The 22,039-nt window shown below is 41.9% G+C and overlaps 1 protein-coding gene across 1 annotated transcript in view; it reads left to right on the top strand.

The window, feature by feature from the left end:
* The window catches only part of LOC115375118 (cAMP-specific 3',5'-cyclic phosphodiesterase 4B-like), a 41,630-nt gene that overhangs the window by 5,675 nt on the left and 13,916 nt on the right, over positions 1 to 22,039 (top strand). The window contains exons 2-7 of the mRNA XM_030074445.1: positions 1,445 to 1,692; positions 7,852 to 8,043; positions 8,147 to 8,183; positions 8,959 to 9,029; positions 9,865 to 9,914; positions 19,945 to 20,057. Of these exons, the coding sequence (XP_029930305.1) occupies positions 1,445 to 1,692; positions 7,852 to 8,043; positions 8,147 to 8,183; positions 8,959 to 9,029; positions 9,865 to 9,914; positions 19,945 to 20,057 (711 nt within the window). The remainder of the gene's footprint in view (positions 1 to 1,444; positions 1,693 to 7,851; positions 8,044 to 8,146; positions 8,184 to 8,958; positions 9,030 to 9,864; positions 9,915 to 19,944; positions 20,058 to 22,039) is intronic.

The following is a 22,039-nucleotide window of genomic DNA, read 5'->3' as shown; positions in this document are numbered from 1 at the left end:
AAGTAGGCCTGTGTGCCACTGACTGTTTATATTATAGCAACTGAATTCTTTGATTGTCGTTCCTGGGGCTAATCACGCCCCCTTGTTAGGACAAAACTTTCCAGTCCTTGCATAGAGTTGTTCTGAGAACTTCTCATAAATCACTCTGGAGTTAGGGATCCTTGTTGGAAATGCTCAGGCTAAGAGAGGAGCTCTAAGGATATTCTCTAAGAGTTTTTGTGAATTCGGTTCCAGGGCCTCTTGCTTTTTCCCAGCAACGACCCTTAATGAGGTGACAGTAGCGTCAGATTGCAGGCGTGCTCTTTCTCTATCACTTTCTCCTCATCTCCCACTTACCATCAACTGCTCTCTCTATCAGTCATTCTCACTCATCCTGCTGTACGTCTCTTTGTCCACACCAACCCTGGCTGCGCTCTAGGAATTCCTCGATCCTCCTCACCCTCGCCGTTATGGTCATTCTGTATCTCCCTGGTGCGTTTTGTGTGTTTTATGTACATTTGCATGCAATGAGCATAAAATGGAAGTTGATATATGCTGCAAACTGGCACCTGCTTTTCTTCCTTCAGTGGCACGGTCGTTTACAACCAGTCATTACTGGTGAAGCGCACAGGTTTCATAGCACTCAACCAGACACATCAAACACACATTTTATATGTGGTGCCATATAAATGTCAGCAGGCTTTGATAAATTTTTTAATGCATAATATAAAAAGAAAATGTTGCCAATATGTGCTACTTATTTAGGTGCAGGGCAGAGAGGTTGTTTTATTAGTTTTTATACATTCATGTGTAAAGTTCACATGTTTTCAGTCAGGGATTCAGAAGTGTCTTTGCTGTCTGTGACTTAAAAGAGGAAAATACCATTTTTCCTTTGATGATAAGGTTGTCATGGTCAAAGCTTTGGTGATTTCCTTTAAAGTCTTTTTTACATTCATACTGTTTATACTGGTCTTACATCATGTTAATTTCTTCTCTGGAGTCAGTAAAGACAGAATTTTGTTTGTTCTGTCATCTCATTTTGACTTTACCCCAAACCGAACAATACAGTGAAAGGTGGATTGCTGTTGGACAGGTCCTACAGTGCCCCCTAGAGCTGTTTTTTGGGAAATGAAGAATTCAAAGAGATGGCAGTTGATGCCCAAAACAGTTCACACCTCCTAAATTTGTACAAGAAGCTCACAAAAAAGCACAGTATAATGTTCTATCAAGCTATAATTACCTTTATTATTTTATTTATTTATTTATTATTTTTTTATTCAAAAGCAATTTTCCAACACAGTAGAATCTCAGTAAGAGTTCACGGTCACTGGACGTCAACATTTCACCCACGCTTTCTTCACAGCTACAAAACATAATCTCAGAGGAGTCACATCCACAGGAAAACTCTATAATGTTTATCTATCTATCTATCTGTCTCTTAGCATTTTATTTGCCCTGCCCTTAGGAGAGTGAGGAGCCTGCTTCGGGGCAGTTTCCCACTGGCAGCACCCTGGGAGTGGAGCTGTGCAAAGTCCACAGGCGTTTCTCAGGCAACCTGCAGCTGCCTCCATTGTCATGGCGACAGGCAGAGAGGGAACGGGACAGGGGCAGGTCCCCGACACCTGACGAGGATCCTGTGACCCGGACCAGACCCACGAGCCTGCCCATCGTCTCTCTGCCGCGCATTGACATCACCCAGGCCGACCCAGACAGGTGAGCATCTGCACTCCTCAGGGAATTAGTAAATGATTTTATGATTTTATGATAGTATGATTATTGTTTGATTTTGGCTCAGTAGTAACGCCTCTACACTACATTGATGCCAACACTACTGCTCTGCATGTGGCATTTATTGTGCTATTTAATTACCGCTATACTGTACTCTCTGCTGGATTATTATAGTAGTGTACATCTATATCATATTTTTCCTTTTTTCCATTTTTATTTTCCCACTCTAGGTTGTTTTGTATTTTTGTTAAGCTGGTATTTTTAAAGTTATACAAGTGTTGAATTCTGTTTTTATAGTTTGCAACAGATTTTGTTCAATTTTAGGTTTTTCATTAAGTCTTACTTGTGTTTTTCCAGTTTATTTTTTTGAATACCAAGGTTTAATTTCTTAGTTTAAGCTTTATTATAATACCTTTGGAGGAATTCAGCCACTTTGTCAGAGATTAGAAGGTACAAGGAGTAACTTGACAGCTGTTCAACTTAGTACAGTGTTAGTGTCATTGTCTACATCTGAGGCAGAATACGCTGCTGCAACCACCCTGCAAAATATGCATTTTTTTAATAGAGATTTTCTATTATGGCTGCCTCTTTCTCATTAAATCGTTGTATTGCAATCCCCAACATATATTGATGTATGAATGCTATTTATTTGCTGTTTGCATTTTCCTTTCAAACACCATAACTCATCTCATAGTTTGTTAGCTGACCATTAATCCCACCTGCTCTCTATTCACTGTCTCATCTGCTGCTTTTTGCCTCATGAACACTTGTACTCTGCTCCACTGCTTTTTAAAAGCATGGAGTGCACTCATCTGGAATAAGGGTCAGGAGCAGTTTTGCTCTGTTTATTGCATGCCAATGTGGATGCTCCACAGCTGTGGCTATTGATTTTCCGGCTGTCATTGATTAGCCAATCAGCTTGCATGATGTTATTTTGGAATCTCAGTGCAGAATGACATTACATTATGGCCTTATGAATATTGCAGAGGGGCTTGTCTGAAAGGAGATATCCACCAATCACATCAATCCCAAACTGAAGGGAATCGCCTTCTGAATATAGCTTAACAACATTTGTTTTTGCTGTATGATGAAGGTGATTATCAAGAAGGAAAAGCTGTCAACTTAAAAAAAAACAGTCAAGAGGAAATTTTATGGCTTGATTGCTAAACAAGTCTCTACATGTTAGCAAGACATCGGTGAGAAGAGCCTTTGAATTCCACACTTAACTGCTGCATGGGAAGCCCCAGGCACTTGGGTATCGTGGCTCTTTCACACCAGACTCGGGTGTAAAGCAGGAGCAGCGTATGGAGACCAGTGGAGAAAACAGGGAGCTCAGGCTGGACCAGGACGACTCGTGTAGTGTTGTCCCTGCTGGCTCTGGCCAGAGGTCTTCGCCTCACAGCTCGCCAAGACACTTTCGCAAGCAGGTGGTGAACAAGCGTCTCCGCCGACACAGGCGCTTCACTGTAGCTAACACCTGGTAAGAATTTGGTCAGGGTGAGAGAGTGTATGTGTGTGTGTGAGAGAGAGAGACAGAGAGAGAGGAAGTTATATGCAACCACTGTGGATGAGATGGCAAACTGTAACTCACATAGTCGTTTCTTTATTCTGTTTATTTAATTAAATACAACTATTCATTTCGAACAGGTGCATGATGATTCAAGGCTGATTTTTTCACTCACTCAGACCTTTTTTTATTTAAAGTAGATCTGCAGACCGTGTTCCTGCGTGCTGGCCAAGGATAAGTTAAAACCCATTGGAGTCCCAGCTGAACTGCAAAAAGTTGCAATGGATTGCAAACTTGCTAGAAGGAGCGTGACAATATTACATTAAGAGTCTGGTGATGCTAATGAGCTGCAGATTTCTAGAGGCCCTCACACAGTTGGAACTTTGACTAATTAGGACCAGTGTATTGAATTAATCTTTGTACGTCCACATGCCGCATTGCCATCCAAGTACATGGAGCTCATTGTTACATTTTTTAGGTGTTGAAAACTGAGTTGTGAAATATTTGAGTGATGAAATGTTGAAAAACATTGATCAGTTTGTGCTGGGTTGAGCTCACTGCCAAATGCTTTTTACTGTTGGATGTAGAATAGTGTACGATGCCTGATAGAAAAGTTATATCTGGCACTGGCAAGTTATCTCTGGCATCATCATCTATAACCACTATTGCATTGTTCACTGAATCCTGTGTGTGCAGCGACAGTTGATGTTTTTCAGCTGGTTTTGCTTTTTGCTCTGTCTCCTGTGATCTGTTTCCACTCAGACAATAATGGCAGACTCTGGCTCTCCTCGGTCTAACCCTGTCACGTTAATCAGTTTGCTCTTAGCTTATTTTAGCCTTGGCCTTTAAAACCGCTCTCTATGGATGGTAACATTGCTTTGTGTTGTAATGATAGCTGTCTGATGAAAGAATTGGTGTTGCTGATAAAATTAGTCATTGACAAAATTATAAAGATCCTCACTATCATTTTACTTTCTCCTTTGAAATGCATGATCATTCCATCTCTGTGCTTGTGTTTGGCTCAGAGTTTGTGGTACCTTGCCCCATTCCCCTCTACCCTACTGACAACTCCTCCTCCAGCCATCTCACCCCTTCTGTCTCTCCCTCTCTTTCCATTTCATATTTTCAGTGCAGAACTGAACTGCACCCTTCACTGTGCTGCCCCAGTTACATCTTATTCACACCACACAGCCCTCGCCAGTGACCTGAATGGTTAACAAGGCCAGGCCAGCAGAGTTCACTTAGAGTGTGGTTTAATTTTCTTATAATGTGGAAAAAACTCACTCCAGTTACTGTAACAGAGTTTTTCATGAACTTTTATTTTTGCGATTTTTTTTTTCAAGACAATAAGTTTATATTTGCTTAAGTCTGTTTTTGTTGAAGTATCGTTCTTCCCAACATTCACATCCATTCCAGAGAATAAATTTGTCATCCAAAAGTGTGAACTGACCCACTGTGTTTCCTGTCACGGTGAACAGTCTGTCTGCAAAGAGAAGAGGAATCTACCTTTACTTTGTTTTTCTTTTTTGTTTTGTCATTTTGAGTTTCCAGTTAAAAGAATCCAGTTTGAACCATGCCCTTTAAGAATTACATGGAAAAGATGTTATGTAACACTGCTCTCCAGCCTTTACTTTGACTACATTTTAAATCAGCTTTAGTTTTTCTTTTACTTTAATAGCGCACACACACACAGACACACACACACACACACACACACACACACACACACACACACACACTATATTAAGTGTGTGCGTGTATATATAGACAGACAGACAGACAGACAGATAGATATAAATACAGATATATATTCACATTGAAAACTGTTGAAACCAGTTTGAAGTAAGATGTGTAGCTACATGGGAACCACAGTTGAGGTGAAAGGGCAAAGACATTACAATGTTATTTGCTGGCACTGATTAGTTTTTTTAACCTTTTGGAACAGTTCTCCTGGGAAAACATCTCTCAGTGTGCACATCAGCGAGATGTTTTCTGACTTAACAAGCAACAAAAACACATTTAGCTGCTTTGGCATGGATTTTCCCGTTAATACCCCACATTCCACAGGGGGTTTTGGTATGTTTGCATTTATGGGGCATCGCTGGCAGCCGAGTCAAGGGAGGGTGGGATGATGAACGCCCTGACTAATCTGCAGTGCTTTAACAGAATGGAGAAAAAGACAGAGGCTCAGATGGACAGAGCGAGTGAGAATCCGTTCCCGGTGCTCCAGCCCGGATCTGCCCTTTAGCGTCTGCCAAGCCTACGTTATTCCAGCACGTGGCCTGCTTCTGGACAGAAACAGAGGGCTGTCAATCCGTGTGTGTATGTGTGTGAGTGACTGAACGTTCATAGTGTCAGTGTGTTTTGGTGCCTGGTGAGGAGGGAGGAGGCGGAAAAGGAGAGAAGAATGTTTCGGAGATGCAGGGCGGGGCACTTTGACTTCAGCGAGGAGGCAGTCAGTACAGTACACCTCTCAGCACCCAGGTGACTCTGCAGCATTCTGCTTTCTCACTTTCCTGCCTTTTTTATCATTGTGTACCAGGTGTTTGGTGACTAACATTTTAAACTAGTGTCTGTGAGGTATTTTTCTCCCTCTTTTTCATCCTCTTCTTGTTGCTCTTAAAAACAGACTTTGTTTCCTCCCTACGCATGCGTATACTTTAGAATAACTGTTTTTGGTGGGTTGCTGTCTGAAAATGGTGCTTTACATCTATAATTTATATATTGCTAAAAGAACTTGCACTTATGCTTGATTTCACATCACTGATTTGGAAAAAATATATTGAGGTGTTTTCCCTCTACTTTACCAAATTGCTGCGGTGAACCTTACATCACATCAGGATTTGCAGAAAATGTGTTAATATATTGCCGTTTAGTGCGTATGTCAGATTAAGAGATTAGTTTACTGTACGTAAGCGTGTAGTTAATGTTGTGTATTGAAGTTGGATTTTTGATGACGCACAACGTGGTATGGACATGTATCATTCTGCGTGAGTGCATGAGTGTATTAAACACCACAGTTTGCACATTTTACATAAACATGAGCCTCTTTGGCAGAGGTGTTGGTCTGAAAGCATCTCAGGGGATATGTGCCTGGATTATCTCACATGCTGCTCAGATTGCAGAGGCAGGGGGTGAATAAGGGGCACATGCTGACCTGGCCTTTGGGTTAATCCATTAAAAGATATACTGTAGACTGGCTGATTGCACGATAGGGGGGCAGAGTGATGTATTTGAGAGCGAGATAAGCTGTCTTCTGACATTATTTGTTTTAGGCAACACTGGATTACAATTGCGGGATTTACTGTGTGCAGCGTGTCACTGCATTTGGAATATAATACTATAAACATACAACACATTTGAGGCATAATATTGTTAATATAGAACAGGTTCACCCTCATTCAGTCCGACACACATTCACACATCTGGCAGCCTTCCTCTGCATATTACCTAACCCTAAATCAGCACTTAGAGAGAGTTTTATTTTTTAATCCTTGGTCTCTGGCATATGTTGATCCTGCTGGCTATTGATACTTTGATCTTTCACCTCTAAGCCGTGGTCCGTCTGACCCCAGATTTCTGATCATCTGGTTACACAATAGCCTCTCCTCGCTCCAAACTAACAGATTATATCCGTTTGTACGTCAGTGATGGCTTCATTGTGTCATTATGATTGATGGAATGAGCCCTGTGTATCATACACAATGCATGTGTCATTTCCTTTGGCCTGAGCGATTTTCTTTGCACGTGAAGTTTGCGTAGTTTGATACTTAGTGGGAGTCAAACACGTAGACAAACACAGGAGCTCACAGTACCCCATGCCTCATTGCACAGCAAAGCATTAAGAATACTCATCTAGTGAGCAGAATTGTTTTGTTTTTAGGACAGGACAGGGTGAGTAATCATTTCAGGATTTATGTAACCATCTCTTTCCCTGGAACTGCAGGCATGTTTTGCAAACCTGTACTTAGTGGAAGTGTATTCAAAATATTCAATAGTTGACGGTGACCAAGAAAACATCCAAACCCATTCATTGATTCAATTTAATAATGCTGCATATGCTTTCTGAATACCATGGGAAGAGTGCTGGCCGCATACAGTAATACGCAACACCAAGATTTATTCCAAGTCAACAAACATTTGACCTGAGTTGATTTTCACAGCTGTCACTGATTTATTGCCCACAATTTCATTTACATAATTTTCCAGGACATGAATATCCAAGAAAAATACGCATGAGTATCTCTCTTAATGCATGTTCACGGTGCACTGACCTCATTTTGGCTCCAACTCATTGTGTCATGACTCACCTATTGAAAGGTATTCAGCGACACCTGACATAGACCAGTTCAGGTCAAAGCATTATGTATTTTTAGATTGGAATAAGGCTCTGCAGCAGCGCCTCCTGTGGGCAGACTTCTGTTATTTTTGTCCTGTACCAGATTGCATTTGACTATCTGAATGAAAACTATTCTTCACAGCTTTTCAGTGTCAGAATGAATTATTTCCCCATCCTGTTGAGTTTTTCAGACGATAAGTAGACCTGTCTCATCTCATCTCCTGGCCTGCCCTGTGACTGATTACTCTCTCTCTCTCTCTCTCTCTCTCTCTCTCTCTCTCTCTCTCTCTTCTTTTAGCTTTGAAGTTGAGAATGGCCCATCATTGTGCTGCAGCCCCTCAGACCAGGTGTCCCCAGGTTCAGGACTGGTTTTACATCCCAACCTGGCAGGCCATGGTCAGCGCCGGGAGTCCTTCCTCTACCGCTCTGACAGCGACTACGAGCTCTCGCCCAAGTCCATGTCTCGAAACTCCTCCATAGTTGGGGAACTGTGAGTGGATTGTGCCATAATGCTCTGCATCAATCACAAAGATGGACCTTTGTGGCATATTCAAAATGGCTAAATGCTAAATAGTTGTCTTGTCTCATTTCAGGCATGGAGAGGACTTGATTGTAACTCCCTTTGCCCAGGTACGAGTTCCCCCAGGGACCAAACGTCCATATACATTGGGGGGGACTTGTCCCCCCCAATGTTCAAGCACTCCAAAAATGTCCCCCCTAATATTGCTGGAATATATTAGCAATTCAATACCCCCATGATATCTGTCCCCCCCCCAATGTTGAAATGGTGGTTTTGGCCCTGAGTTCCCCATATCATTTTCACCCCTCAATAGCACTTCTCCTGGCTGGGTGATTCAGCAACACTTAGAGTGGATCAGTCTATATTATATTTACAATACCTGTCCAATTAGTGCAAGCAATTGATTTATTTTAATAATAAAAGTAAGGTATACTTACACAGTATATATAAGGTGTATATTTATGAGGTATACATATACTTATAAGGTATCCCCATTATCTTTTGCATTATGTTAGTCATTCTTGTGGCTTCATATCACATAACCCACAAAGCTAATGACCTCACTTGGCAGTAAACATTTTGGTATGTGTGTTTCCAGTAAAGCTGTTGAAGACAATAGAAAATAGACAAATTAATGCAGTAGTACTTTTCTTCTTCCTTTCCTTCATCAAATTAAAATGCATTTACAGTACATGCTATACATTATAATGCATATAATAATACATTTAATGCATAATCTAGCTTTATGTCCTGTGCCTTAATGTATATAAATAATAAGTACTGTTTACATGTGCCAGCCTTTGTCTTACAAATATTTTACATGGACTTGAGCTTTGGTATCGCCACCTGTAGCTGTATTCTGAATTCTCATTCTTATTCTTTTAGGTTTTGGCAAGTCTTCGTACTGTCAGAAACAACTTTGTCATCTTGACAAATGTACAGTGTACATCTAATAAGTAAGTCATTTTCACTATTTTCTCTCAAAGCAGTTACGCTATTTTCTAGCCATAGTTTTGTGAATGCATGCTTCAGAAAGTATCTTTATTTTATGGATCAAAGTGACTATGCTGGGGACATGCTGATGCTGATAGAAAGGCTTGCTGAAAAATACATGACACGACATTGCTACACTAGTCTTTTACCCCCTGCAGTATTTGAATGGCACCTCCGTTAGTGTGGGATGCCTTAGATTTAATGTGGATTAAATCCTAAATAAAACGTGAATCCTGATTTTATAGGACAATCACACATCCCTAATTCTCGTTAAGGTACTCCTGTTTAAAATGTCATGATTCCTCACTTGGGGGCGCCAGTGCTTCATAGATGTTTCCTCCAGAGCAGCCTCTAGTTGGTACAGTCACATTATAGAGGTTACAGATTTCATCCTTAGCTCTCTGTGCTTGTTTTGCTGTCACTGGGTATGTCCAAAATATTGAAATCCTAAAAGGGAGAAATTGCAATAGCTGTTGGACATGATATGTGTTTGATGACATGACTTGCAGAATCACACTGAACTGGGACAGTGACTTTAGTTGGTGAAGCCTGCCGGCATTAATGAGGTCAGTATGACCTCAAAAAGAGGGGCCAGTGTGAGATGAAACTATCAGATATGACGGTTCAAACTCTCAAAATCTGACCATGTATGACCTTCAAAGAGTTCCGAGAACTGCAGACGCATCTGTTTGTGCTTTGACAACACTCGCTGCAGCTGAAGCCAAATCACACAGAGAAGAATGCGGCCATTTGGGATTCAAATTTCACAGATTCTGACTTGTTTCTCTCTGGTTTTAGGAGGTCTCCTGCTGCAAATCAGCCTCCTGCCACCAAAGTGTGTCTGTCAGGTGAGTCCTGTTATGTATTGGCAAATCACTACATAAAAAGTGATTTTTTACTCACACCCTCATCAGAAATAAGGCCAGTCATGAGAAATCTGGCGTTTGAAATTCAGAATTTTTTCATTAACACAGTTTTGGAAGTATGTTCATTTTTGTCTGCGGTCACATATCCCGCATGGCCACTAGTAGATGGAAGTATTATGCTAAATATAGGAAAGACAGGAAAAAGGTTTAAAAAAAAAAAAAAAAAAAAAAAAAAACAATTTTGAGTTGCACTTTTTGCAATCAGAAAGAAATGTTCAAATTTAGATGATAATTTTTGAACATGCCATAAGTGATGACACTATATGGCCCTATATGGACCACCTACGGATGACACCCACAGGAGCTTTTATGACATCCCATTCTAAACCCATAGGCATTAATATGGAGTTGGTCCCCCTTTGCAGCTATAACAGCTTCCACTCTTCTGGGAAGGCTTTCCACAAGATTTTGGAGTGTGTCTGTGGGAAGTTTTGCCCGTTTATCCAAAAGAGCATCTGTGAGGTCAGACGCTGATGTTGGACAAGAGGGCCTGGCTCCCAATCTCCGTTCTAGTTCATCCCAAAGGTGTTGGATGGGGTTGAGGTCAGGGCTCTGTGCGGGCCAGTCAAGTTCTTCCACACCCAACTCAGCTAACCATGCCTTTATGGAGCTTTGTGCACTGGGGCTCAGTCATGAAAAACAAGCCCATAGCATTATCCCTCCTCCACCAAACTTTACAGGTGGCATAGTGCAATCAGGCAGGGAGCGTTCTCCTGGCATTCTCCAAACCCAGACTCATCCATCAGACTGCCAGATAGAGAAATGTGATTGGTTACTCTACAGAATATATTTCCGTCACTCCAGAGTCCAGTGGTGGCGTGCTTTACACCGCTCCATCTAAAGCTTGGCATTGTGCTTGGTGATGTAAGGCTTGCATGGGGCTGCTCGGCCATGAAAACCCATGCCATGAAGCTCTTGGCACACAGTTTTTTGCTGATGTTTATGCCAGAGGAGGTTTGGAGCTCCGCAGGTATTAAGTCAGCAGAGTGTTGGCCACTTTTACGCACTATGCACCTCAGCACTCGGTGACCCCACTCTGTAACTTTACATGGTCTGCCACTTGGTGGCTGAGTTGCTGTGGTGCCTAAACACTTCCACTTTGCAGTAATCCCACTTACAGCTGGAATATTTAGGAGGGAAGAAATTTCACAATCTGAATTGTTGCAGCCTTGACATCCTATTACATTACTATTACAGTACCATGCTGGAATTCAGTGAGCTCTTCAGAACACGCCACTCTTTCATAAATGTTTGTAAAGGCAGACTGCATGGCTAGGTGCTTGATTTTAAACACCTGTGGCAATGGGACTGAATGAAACACCTGAATTCAATGACAACAGTCATTGAATTCATATGTGTCCCAATACATTTGTGTCCCAATACATTTGTCCATATAGTGTACATATACATACAGTGTACATGTACAGTGTACATGTACATACAAATAATGAATCTTAAACCCCAAATTGGTGATGCCATAACTTAAAGTCAGCTAGCTTGTGACAGGTATTCCTCAGGTTTTGAAAACTTGTCACCACTATTCTTAATTTGAATGAGGTTCTGTGGAAATTGCATTAAAATGGCAAACAATAAGTTGCAATTCTTGCCCCTGTAAAGTGGATCCTGGGAGTATGATTTAGCCAATAGATTATTTGCGAAGTAAGCATTTGGCATATTTCATTACATGCAAACGCTCATCCAAATAGACTTTGCCTGGACCTGTAATTCTTTCTCAAAATTTCCATGTGAACCCTGTAATACATTTACCCCGTGAGCATAAACTGCTTCATCCTTGAACGTTTCAAGCCTGCAAAAAATTTAAAACTGTACTCTGATTCAAGGCTATCAATTCAGGAAACTATGAACTGACAACAACAGCAGAAAGTCCCCTTGTGCTGACGTTATTGCCTGAGAAGAGGAGGGAGAGAGTGTGAGAAAAAAGGGAGAGAGAAAGAGCAGAGATCTTTGATAGTCCAGATGCAGATCAGGTAGATGAGAAGGAGGGAAAGATGGGGGAAAGAAAGGAGAGGAGGGAGGGGGGTGGAAGGGGGTATTGGTTCCTGCTGCACTGGTTCCTCCAGGCCAATTGACGTCAATATGGCCCACATACGGGTGCTCTCCACTTCCTATCAGCACAGATGGTCTGTGAGCGTCCCCCGGCAGGAAAAAATACTAGACGACTGAGAGTCTCTTATTGTCCTCCTCCTCCACACTTCTCTAAAACCTTGACCCTCTTTAAGTAATTGCTGACAAGTGAAGCTCGTCCAGTGCTTAGCTTCTGGCTTCTATCATGACTCCTTGGAAAAATTTTGTGTAAAAAACCAATATGATTGAGTCCGGTATGGGTTTTAAATTTCTTCTGAGTATTGGAAAACCTGAGACAGAATAAACCTGTTTTGATGCAGGCAAGAATAATGTGTATTTTTCTTCAAAACAGTATCTCACCTCAGTATTTTTCTGATGCCTTGCCTCCATATGTCACCAGTCTTGATCATATAAGAAACATACACCTGCCGCTAAATAATAGTGATTGTTCACACATTGCATTGAGAAGGCTATAACAATGGACAATGTCCCAGGGAAAGATGCCCTCATATCCTCTTCTATGCTGCTCTCTATCTTGCGTTCGTCAACTCAATAGAATTTCATCGACCGGAAAAGGAGAACAGATTTTTCCTGTTTTGCGTCTGTGTTTTTGGATGAGGCAATATTCCCACTGTTAACGAGCAGCGCTGTAGTGGAAAGGATACCTGCGTCTTTCTGGGCAAGAGCTCAGCTTAGATGGCTATCAAAAAGCTCAATGAAAATATGAATATGTCTAGGAAAAAATATTTCGGATGGATGATAAGAAATGGAGTGTGAATCACACACACACACACACACACACACACACACACATAAAAACACTCGCACAGCAGTGCATGACTCAAGAGAGAGCAGAGTGACTTCTCAGAGAGGGGGGATGAGGTTTGAGGGAGAGAAAGAGGTTAAAGTTGGAGACAAAGATGCAGCGGGTTCACGAGAAAGAGAGATTGTTGTCAGAGAGCACTGGGAGTGAGGTATGAGAGAAAGAAAACACAGTAAAGGTCAGAGAGAGACGTCACAGATTTTGAACTTTTTAATCAAGAGCGATATGGGAGAAGCAGAAAAAAAAAGGTCAGACTTGGATGAAATTAACAAAGCATGCGGGAACGTGACCAGAGTCACTGGGTGAAAGGGGATAAAGAAGGAGTCGACCAAAATCAGATCAGTTTCAGTTGCGTCACTGCGGGCTGTTTGCGTTATTAGCCATTTTACTCTAATAACGTGATGGGATTATTTATTTTCTGCATGTGAGTGTACAGTTTGCGCTTCACGCCCCATCTTGGCCCAGTCACACCAAGTCTTGTGAGCCGGGCAACAAAAGGCTTACTCTCCTGACTGATTTAGATTATAGGCTTTTCAGTGAATTACGCCTTATAAGAGGTGTTTTTTATGAAAGTGCTGGAGTTATGACGTCTTTGACTGCCAGGGGCTGCTGAATTATCTGTAACAGTTATCACTGACATCAGCTGAATTTTGTCACAGATGCCATGTGGGTTATGTGGTTGGTTGTTAATCAAGCAGATGTACAACCGCTTAATGAGGGGATGGCAAGGTTTAACTGTTTATTTCTCATTGGCCTCCAGATATTAATGTTTACAGCAGGCACCCCTGATGGATGTATTTCTCTCCGCGCCCAAGGCAGGGATGAAATCACCATATGAAATGATGTTATCAGTTTTTAGCCTGCGCATACGTTCAAAGTATGTCTGTCTTTTCTCATACTTGTTTATCTCCATCAATGAGATCTTACTGTCTCCGCATGTTTGTCTTTTGTTGCACATTGTGAAAACATGTGCACGTCTCGCTCTTTACATTCAGGGCTTTGTTTTTTTGCAGCTCAGCAAGTCTGTTCCCACAAAGCTGGTGCAGTTTACAACATGTGACTTCGCAAAATGAATTAACTGCAGCAGACAACTACTTGTAACACATACATTCCTTCCCCTGAAACTATACAGTCACGTGACTTTGTGCGTAAAGAGCCCAGGGTGTGGGCCCCACTCAGTAAGCATTGCTCATCCATCTTTTGTCTCATGTTATAAACATGCCAAGAAAGCCAAATAATGGAAGACTGTAATCTGACACAGGCTATTCTAACATCATAATGAGGTAGAAAAACATGAGGTTACTAATCTGGAGTTTGGTGGTGAATGTACTGTAGATGAGTCGTCACTTTTAAGTAAGGGCAGCTGTGTGTTTGTGCATGTTTCTTGTCTTTCTTGTGTGTCTGTGTGTGCGTGTGTGTGTGCATCCATGCGTGTGCACCACATAATATAGCACCCTCTTGGAAGGCTTCCATAGCCTAATAGCAGAAGACGAGCAATCATCATCAGCAGTAACATCAGTGAAGTTCTTTATGAGGTTATGGGTTTATGAAAATATTACAGAGTTTATATTTTGTTCAAATGTAACTACATTTTATTGAACTCCTTACAGCCTACTTTGTGCAACGCTCCAGGTTAAACTGGTTCACTGTAACTTGAATAAAATCTAAGTAGAGTGACAGCACCTCTGCTGTTTCCAAGTATTCATCCACGTATTTATCCTGTAATATTTTAATCAGAGTAAAGTATTACAGTTCTCTATCCACCTCTGCCTAACACTCTGACAGCTGTGATAATTGTTCATGTCATTATGATCATGGTGCATAAACTCTAAAGTATTTCAGGATTTTTTTTCCCTTAAACAGACTGTAAATCTCTGCAGTGAAAAAGTGCAATGAGGTATTGTTGCCCTAGTCTTTTAATTAAGTGGGGGGCAGCTTAATAAATATCTTAAATATATTCTCAACCATTTTCTCAGCCAGGTTTTTCCACATAAGATATAATTTAGCACAACCTCGATATTTAAAATAAATGAGTGGATGGATGGATATGCATGGCAATATATCTATTCCACTGTCTGTGTCCTGCATTGACACAGACAGTGGAATAGATATAGATATACTGGAAAACAAATTTGACATGTCTTCTTCAGTTACTGCTGCTTGGCAGTCCGCTCCGGTCCTGTCCAGTGTAGTTACTCTGTTCCACTGTCTAGAGTCCATATCAGGTTTTCCAGGCTCCCTCCCAGAGGAGAGGATCCTGAGGGCTGGAAGCGTGCAGCCTGGTTAAGTATTTGAATTATGTCATTGACGTCAGCACAGCCATAAAGCTCGCTGTGGCCCATCCCTCAAGCTGGCCCATGCCAGCACAGCTCCATGGTGCATTGTGAAGGGGCTGTCAAACAGGCCTTAACGGGGTGTGTGTGTGTGTGTGTGTGTGTGTGTGTGTGTATTACAGTGGAAGCCTGTTGTTTTGATAGGTGAAGAGATTAAGCTGCACTTGTAAACTATGAAGAAACACAATCCACAGTGAGGGTTGTTTGCCGAGAGAATACAAAGGGCGATAGTGTGGTTTCAGGGTTGGGTCTGAATGCCCACCACACCACGGGCTCCCCAGGGACTGCTTTCTTAAACATACAACACCTGCAGCATCATATTAAAAATGCATTATACATAATAATTATCATTTATTCTAATAACATATAAGGTTAGCACAGCTTATAGGTTCAATTCAAGTCTATGACAACAGGTGTGTTAGAAAAATCCCATTGTCTCTGAAAGAAAGCAAAATGTCTCTTTGTAATCTGGTTATTTATTTCTTTATTTCTTTTCTTCTTTCTTTCTTTCTTTATTTGAAATAGAATAAAATTTATTTATTTACTATTCAATACTGCTAGTCAGTATATAACTATATATAAATATTTGTATGTAAAAGCTATATCTATCTATCTATCTATCTATCTATCTATCTATATCTATAACTATATCTATCATTTATATATATTTATAGAAAATAAGATCTTATGAGTAGTGTTTAAAAGTTTAAAATATAAATATGTATTCATTATGATGCAGTGTAGTGAGACTGTGGAATCAGATCTATGAATTGACAGCAGTAGATGAGATACATACAAAGCTTGGTTTGCTTTATTTGAGTAAACAGCATAACCTGGCTGTCAGCCAGTCACTGATGAAATTTGAGTTATGCACTGTTTCAGTGTATTTTCCCGTCAGATATGTGGTTAACTCTGGGTTGACTTTGTTTACTTGTAGAGATCTCCCCTTCTGTCCCAGTCTGACCTGACAAACTGGCATTTGATGCTTCTGTTTACGTGTCTCTCTCTCTCTCTCTCTTTCACCTCCATATATGTCTGTCTCTCTTGACAGACAGAGGTAGTTGACGCACATGGAGAGGTGATACAGTGTTGATTCATTGCCCCCTCCCCCTCCAGCTTCATGTGTAGTATAAAGACAAATACAAACACCACCAAGTGTGTGTGTATGCATGCAAGTCTGTACTTTACCTCAATTTCTCTCTCCTTCATCATGTGGTAAAGTCAAAACGAGAGAGAGAAAGGTGTGTTTGTGTGTGTGTGTGTGTGTGTGGAGGGGGGGGTTGTACATGCAGATACTCCAAACCTGTTTACGCTGCGACTGGCATTGATGAGTCAAACTTTTTTCATTCACCTTTTATGATGATTAGCCCCTTTATTTCCTGTAAGACAAAATAATGTGGATAAACATGACATAAGCCACATTAGTAATTGCGTAACAGTCACGCACTCACACAAAAAAATCAAACATCACCTGACAGTGATATTAAGGCAAGACTTTGTATACACATCAGCTGCACTTCAGGGCTGCAGAAGGGACTGAAAACGGCTTATAGGCTGCACTGAATCTCATGCTATATCTTTTCAGTGTAATAGATGGACAGCCAAGTTCTGCAAGCCAGACAGTGAAGGAAACAGGTTTGGGGGTGGATCAAGAGCACAGAGAGGGGCAGTGTGAGGTGGATGTGAGCGGGAGGTTCTCTTGGGGAGGGGGAGTTGGGGTTTACTGAGCCCAGTCCTGGTCGTTAGTGCAGTTGATGGCTCTCACAGAGGCTGGTTTGTGGCCCTGTAGGAAGGAGAGAGATGGAGGGAAAAGGAAGAGAGAGGGAGTGAATGAGAGCGAGGGGACGCAGACTGGGTCTGTCTGCACACTGAGGTCTGTTGTCCTCTCAGCAGCCTCCAGCATATGGCCAAAGCATTAGGACTCACTGAAGGAACTGAAAGAAAAAAAAAAAAGACCTCTGCTGAAAAAAACAGGCCCGCAGTCTGGAAAAGTACGTCGCACTCTGTCTTGGAGCAGGTTTTTCAGACTGTGAAAGTGCGTCACAGCACCTTTGACTGGTGACATTGTAATGTCTCTCGACTCATTTAGCACTGCGTTTATCATCAACCAGAGGTGATGATGGATTAAACAGTCTCATCTACTCCTTCTAGTGTGTATACGTGTCTGTGCACACCTTTTCGGTTTACACGCCTGACTAACATGAGTTACCGTTTTCACAAAACACAACAGATGAGTGTTTAGTTCAGCCTCAGCAGTATCACCCCATATTTAACTGTTTTTTGGGTCTTTCTGTGTTACAAGACCAAAACTAATGAAGCCCTGTATTGCAGTCTACTTGTTAGGCTTAACCTCAGAGAGTTCATCTCAGTCCGTCCCTGCCATCAAATCCTGGACTGTACCCTGGCATCCATCTGTATATGAATCAGCCGACCTCTTCAAAATGAACTGAATCCCAGTCATACAGGCGGTGCACATTGGTTGGCCCTTTGATGTTTTCGGACTGCCCTGTGAAAACGTCTAATGTCTCCATATATCCTCATCGGTGGGAACAGGGGCAGGATGTGGTCGCACCTTCTTGGCACCGTCTCCTACCCCTATGGCTCAAGGCAGCCGCACGCTGGTGTGTGCCTGGTTTCAACAGCCCACCGCCTTGTGAACGCACCGCTTTGATGTTGAACGTTCTGCTCCGTGTCACTGACTTTAACATGGCTTGAATGCCAGTGGTTCCTGTGAACAGTTTGGGTTATGAGGATCAGGGTCCAATTATATCTTGTAATCAAGTTTGTTTAAACTCTCCAACCTGGGACTCGAGTTGAGGGAGCACCGTGGGGCTAGTACAAGTAATTCTGCTTTTGTGACATGAGGACCCACCAGATTCTATGTTAATATTGTAGACGTAATGGCATGACGTCCAATAATACAGATGCAGCTTACCTCTCCTTTGTGATTTAGATGGGGCACTGTCATGTGCTTATACCTTTTATTAGTGGGGAGCACACTCAACTGTGGTACGTTGCATGTGTTTTCATTTGATTTCTTTGTTAAACGCCAGTGGTTCAGAGCCTGTGTGCCGTCACTGCACTTTGAAGTGCTTTGATCCACTATATTGACGTAAATTGGGGAGCAGCACGCTGGCTGTCCTGTTGTGCTAGGCATATGGGGTAAATCTCTTCCATGTGTGAAGTCCTATGAAGTCGAGATCAGTCTTTTCCACAGAAAAAAGGGAAGGTGGGGAGGTCCAGATGCGTTCAACGTCAGCTCCCTCCTGGCATAAATTAGTTAAACCAACATATAGTCCACATGTGTGCCCTGTCCACATTCTGTAGTCTGAAAGCTGAATGTGTAACTGCAATTTGTTTCGTCTTGTTTTATCATCCCATTGCGTCCCTTATAAATCACTATATTACTTCGAGACCTTCTATGCGTACCACATGTGGGTCATAACTCCCAGCAGCAGAGTCGTTTCACTGAATGACAACTCTGACTGTCCCTAGCAGTCACTCCACCATTCACCAATTCCGCTCCATGTTTTGTGTGAGTTCAGGGCCAAAGAGGAAGTTCTTTAGTTTCTTTGGCAGGCAGTCAGACCCTGGTCTGGACTCCCCCCAACTCAGGGAGTCAAAGTTTGCCTCTCGTGTTGCTTGTGCAAACACAGAGCTTGGTGTTTGATATAATTTTTTTCTCTCTCTCTCTTCTCCCTCAGAGAGGTTCAGAGAGGAGAGAGCCAGTTGGCCTAGCATGGCGGTGAAGTGTGAGCTGCTATTGCAGCTCCGCAAAGTATAGCCTTGAAGTGGTCTGCATGTTTCAAAAAGGAAGCCATTACTTGGGAACATCCGAGCATTATAAATTTGAGGAGTTGCAGTAGTTGTCTTTTTGACACATTGGAAAAATGTGTCAAACAAGTTGTCCTGCTGAAACACAGGCTTTCATTCATCTTTTTTCTTTTTCTACATGCCATTCTCTGTCCTTCATGCTCCTCATGTCCCTATAGTCCTATAATATCACTGTGATGCAGAGCGTTATTACCTGTTGTCCTGCTATTTGTTTTGCTGTTTTAGGGTGCAAACCTCTTGTGAGCTGAGAGCACAAGTGTGAAAAGCTGTACCTGTTGGGTCTCCTCCTCCAAAAGTCCCCTTCAAGGCAACAGGCAGTGTGTGCAGTATGTGTATATGGTCATGCATTGTGTGTATGTGTGTGTGCATGTGTGTTTGGAGTGGGAGTGGGGTCACGGGCACATCAACAGCAGGAGGCAGCACACTGTCTAGTTTGCACGACAGAGTTGGGGCAAGAAAGCCGGAGTGAAAGGGGGAAGAGGGAGCTTTAGAGAGAGAGGGAGGGAGAGGGAGGGAATGAGACAGAATGGGAGGGGGTATGTGGAGAGCACGAGAGTGAAGGGAAGAAGGGCTATTGACATCGAAGAGAAGGAGCCACAGAGAGGGAGAGACGGCAAACAGTAATTCTAGCCTCAGTTTGTCCGAGTGGACGACGTCTTTGAATTTTCTTAAGTGGTGGAACATAATAGGATGAAGGAGCTCTTTGTGCACACCTCCTCCTCTTCCTCGTCATCCCCCATCTCCTGTCCTGCGGGGCAGCCCTCTGTACGAGCAAGCCACTCTGGGACCCTGGGACCCCCTCACATGGTGCCTGGAGGCTCTGCTGTAGACATGGATCCTATGGGGCCTGACTACATGTCCATGTGTCTGTTGGCAGATGAGTCCTACCAGAAGCTTGCAATGGAGACCATGGAGGAGTTGGACTGGTGTCTGGACCAGTTGGAGACCATCCAGACCTACCGCTCCGTCAGCGACATGGCCTCCAATAAGGTAGGAGCATTTACTCTGCACATATGGGCAAACAAAATGGTCATCTATGAAGCTGTTACTATGTAAATGAGCGGAAGCATTTGCATCTTTATGACTGATAAGGCAAGGACATGACCCGAGCCTGAGAAACATCTGTCCTCTGTTTACATGAGCAGCTATCAGCAAATAATCAGTGAGTAATTGATTTGATGTGAATTCTTCTTTTGCAAGTAAATATCACATTGTTCTCAAATTGAACAACATTTTAACTTAAAATTTTAGACATTTATCTGATACCAATTCTTAAGATTTCAAGTGCAAACAGTAAAATAAACATGAATCACAATTTGCAAAACAATGGATAATTAAGAATAAACCTTGTGTCTTCATAATATTCCTGTATGACCTTTTGATAAAAGAGTGCTTAGTCTGCATGCAATACAAGCACTAACAAGTGCAAGTAGAGAAGGAAAGTATGGGAAGAAGGATCTCTCATTATTATTCATAATGTTGTATTTGCACATTCAAAATACCAGCTTTTCAGGAACTAAGGCAAAAGGCTTGTCTTCAGCTGGAAAATCATGCTTTTTGAGTTTAACCACAGGCTTTTGGAAAGATGTTGCGAGACCAGAAGGTCATAGAATTTTAGTGCAATCAGAATATTGTGTGATCCTTCAAAACTGAAATGAAACAATAGAAATCACCAAATTTGGAGTGTTTTCACACGTCTGCAGTAATAATGCTATGCTTTTGAGTGATTGATTCCTGTGTGCATAGTACGATACGGTGCCAGTGAAACTCTTGCTGCTGGCTGTGTCAGTGCCCACTGACTTACAGATGACTGTAAGACCACCCAGGAACCTCCATGCAACCACGCCACCACCACCACCACTATGCAATATGAACCAACAACTTACATCAGTCTTACATCAAAGATTCTTCACTTAATTAATAGGAATTGCATGCTGAACCCCAAGAGTTGATTTGTGATAATACAATAGCAGAAATCATAAGCCTTTTTGTTGGGTCTATGTTATTCTCACAGTAGGTGTTGCCCTGTAAATGTGGGGCAGAACACAACAACAAGCTATTGAAACCAGCTTGATCTGATGATGACTTTTTAGGCCTGTGCACAACTATACAACTGGTCTTTGTTGCAGTAGTTGCCATGCTGCACAGTGTATGCAAAATGTAAATTGCTTTTTGCCACATTGACGCACTTGCAAAGTAACAGCAATTCTGTGGTAGCATGCATGAGCCGGAACCAGCAGTTTATGAATCTCCTGTAAAATCTATGAGCTTGCTTTACATAGATGACCACCAAGATTGGACTGCTGCCTGTATTCCATGGAAGGCAATGTTTTGTTTAGGTTTTATTAGCATATTCATGCTATCTCATCAGACCCAGAGCATGTGAGAGACATCAAGGCTGAGCTGGCAGAACAACAGGATGGGTCACACTGCATATATTTCAAATACATTTACCATTTCTCTTTGTGTGGTGTGGACGGTGGCACTGCTACGGTGTTGAGGTCAGTGGGACATGGATCCCACTCTCTCCAGTGACATCATTACAAAAGGTCATGCTTAACTGACTGGCACCAGTTTCGCCTGGCTGTGGTTTAAAATTAACAGTGAAGAAGAGTCGTCATTAGAGGAAAGTTCAGGTTGGCTTAAAGGTTACCATTTACACTCTAAAACCTCTAGTACAGTATTTGTTGTCTTAGCATCAAGACAAGTCATGTCAGCTTTATATAGCATATTTAAGACAACAAATGTTGACCAAAGTGCTTTAAAAAAATAAAATAAGTATCAGACAAAATAAAATGAGACTTTACACACAATTACTTGTAATAAGACATATACAAGACATAACAAAACTCATAGAAAAAGATATCTATCTTTTTTTCTACTAATTTGCAATGACCTAAATGTTAAATATATCCATTCTCAGGTGCAAAAGTGTATTTTGGATAAATGAAACATCTTAATATTTTGAATTA

This window comes from Myripristis murdjan, chromosome 17, assembly GCF_902150065.1.
Source record: "Myripristis murdjan chromosome 17, fMyrMur1.1, whole genome shotgun sequence".
In the NCBI taxonomy this organism is placed as follows: domain Eukaryota; kingdom Metazoa; phylum Chordata; class Actinopteri; order Holocentriformes; family Holocentridae; genus Myripristis; species Myripristis murdjan.
Note: the sequence above shows the minus strand (reverse complement) of the source record. Positions and strands in the feature narration are given on the sequence as shown.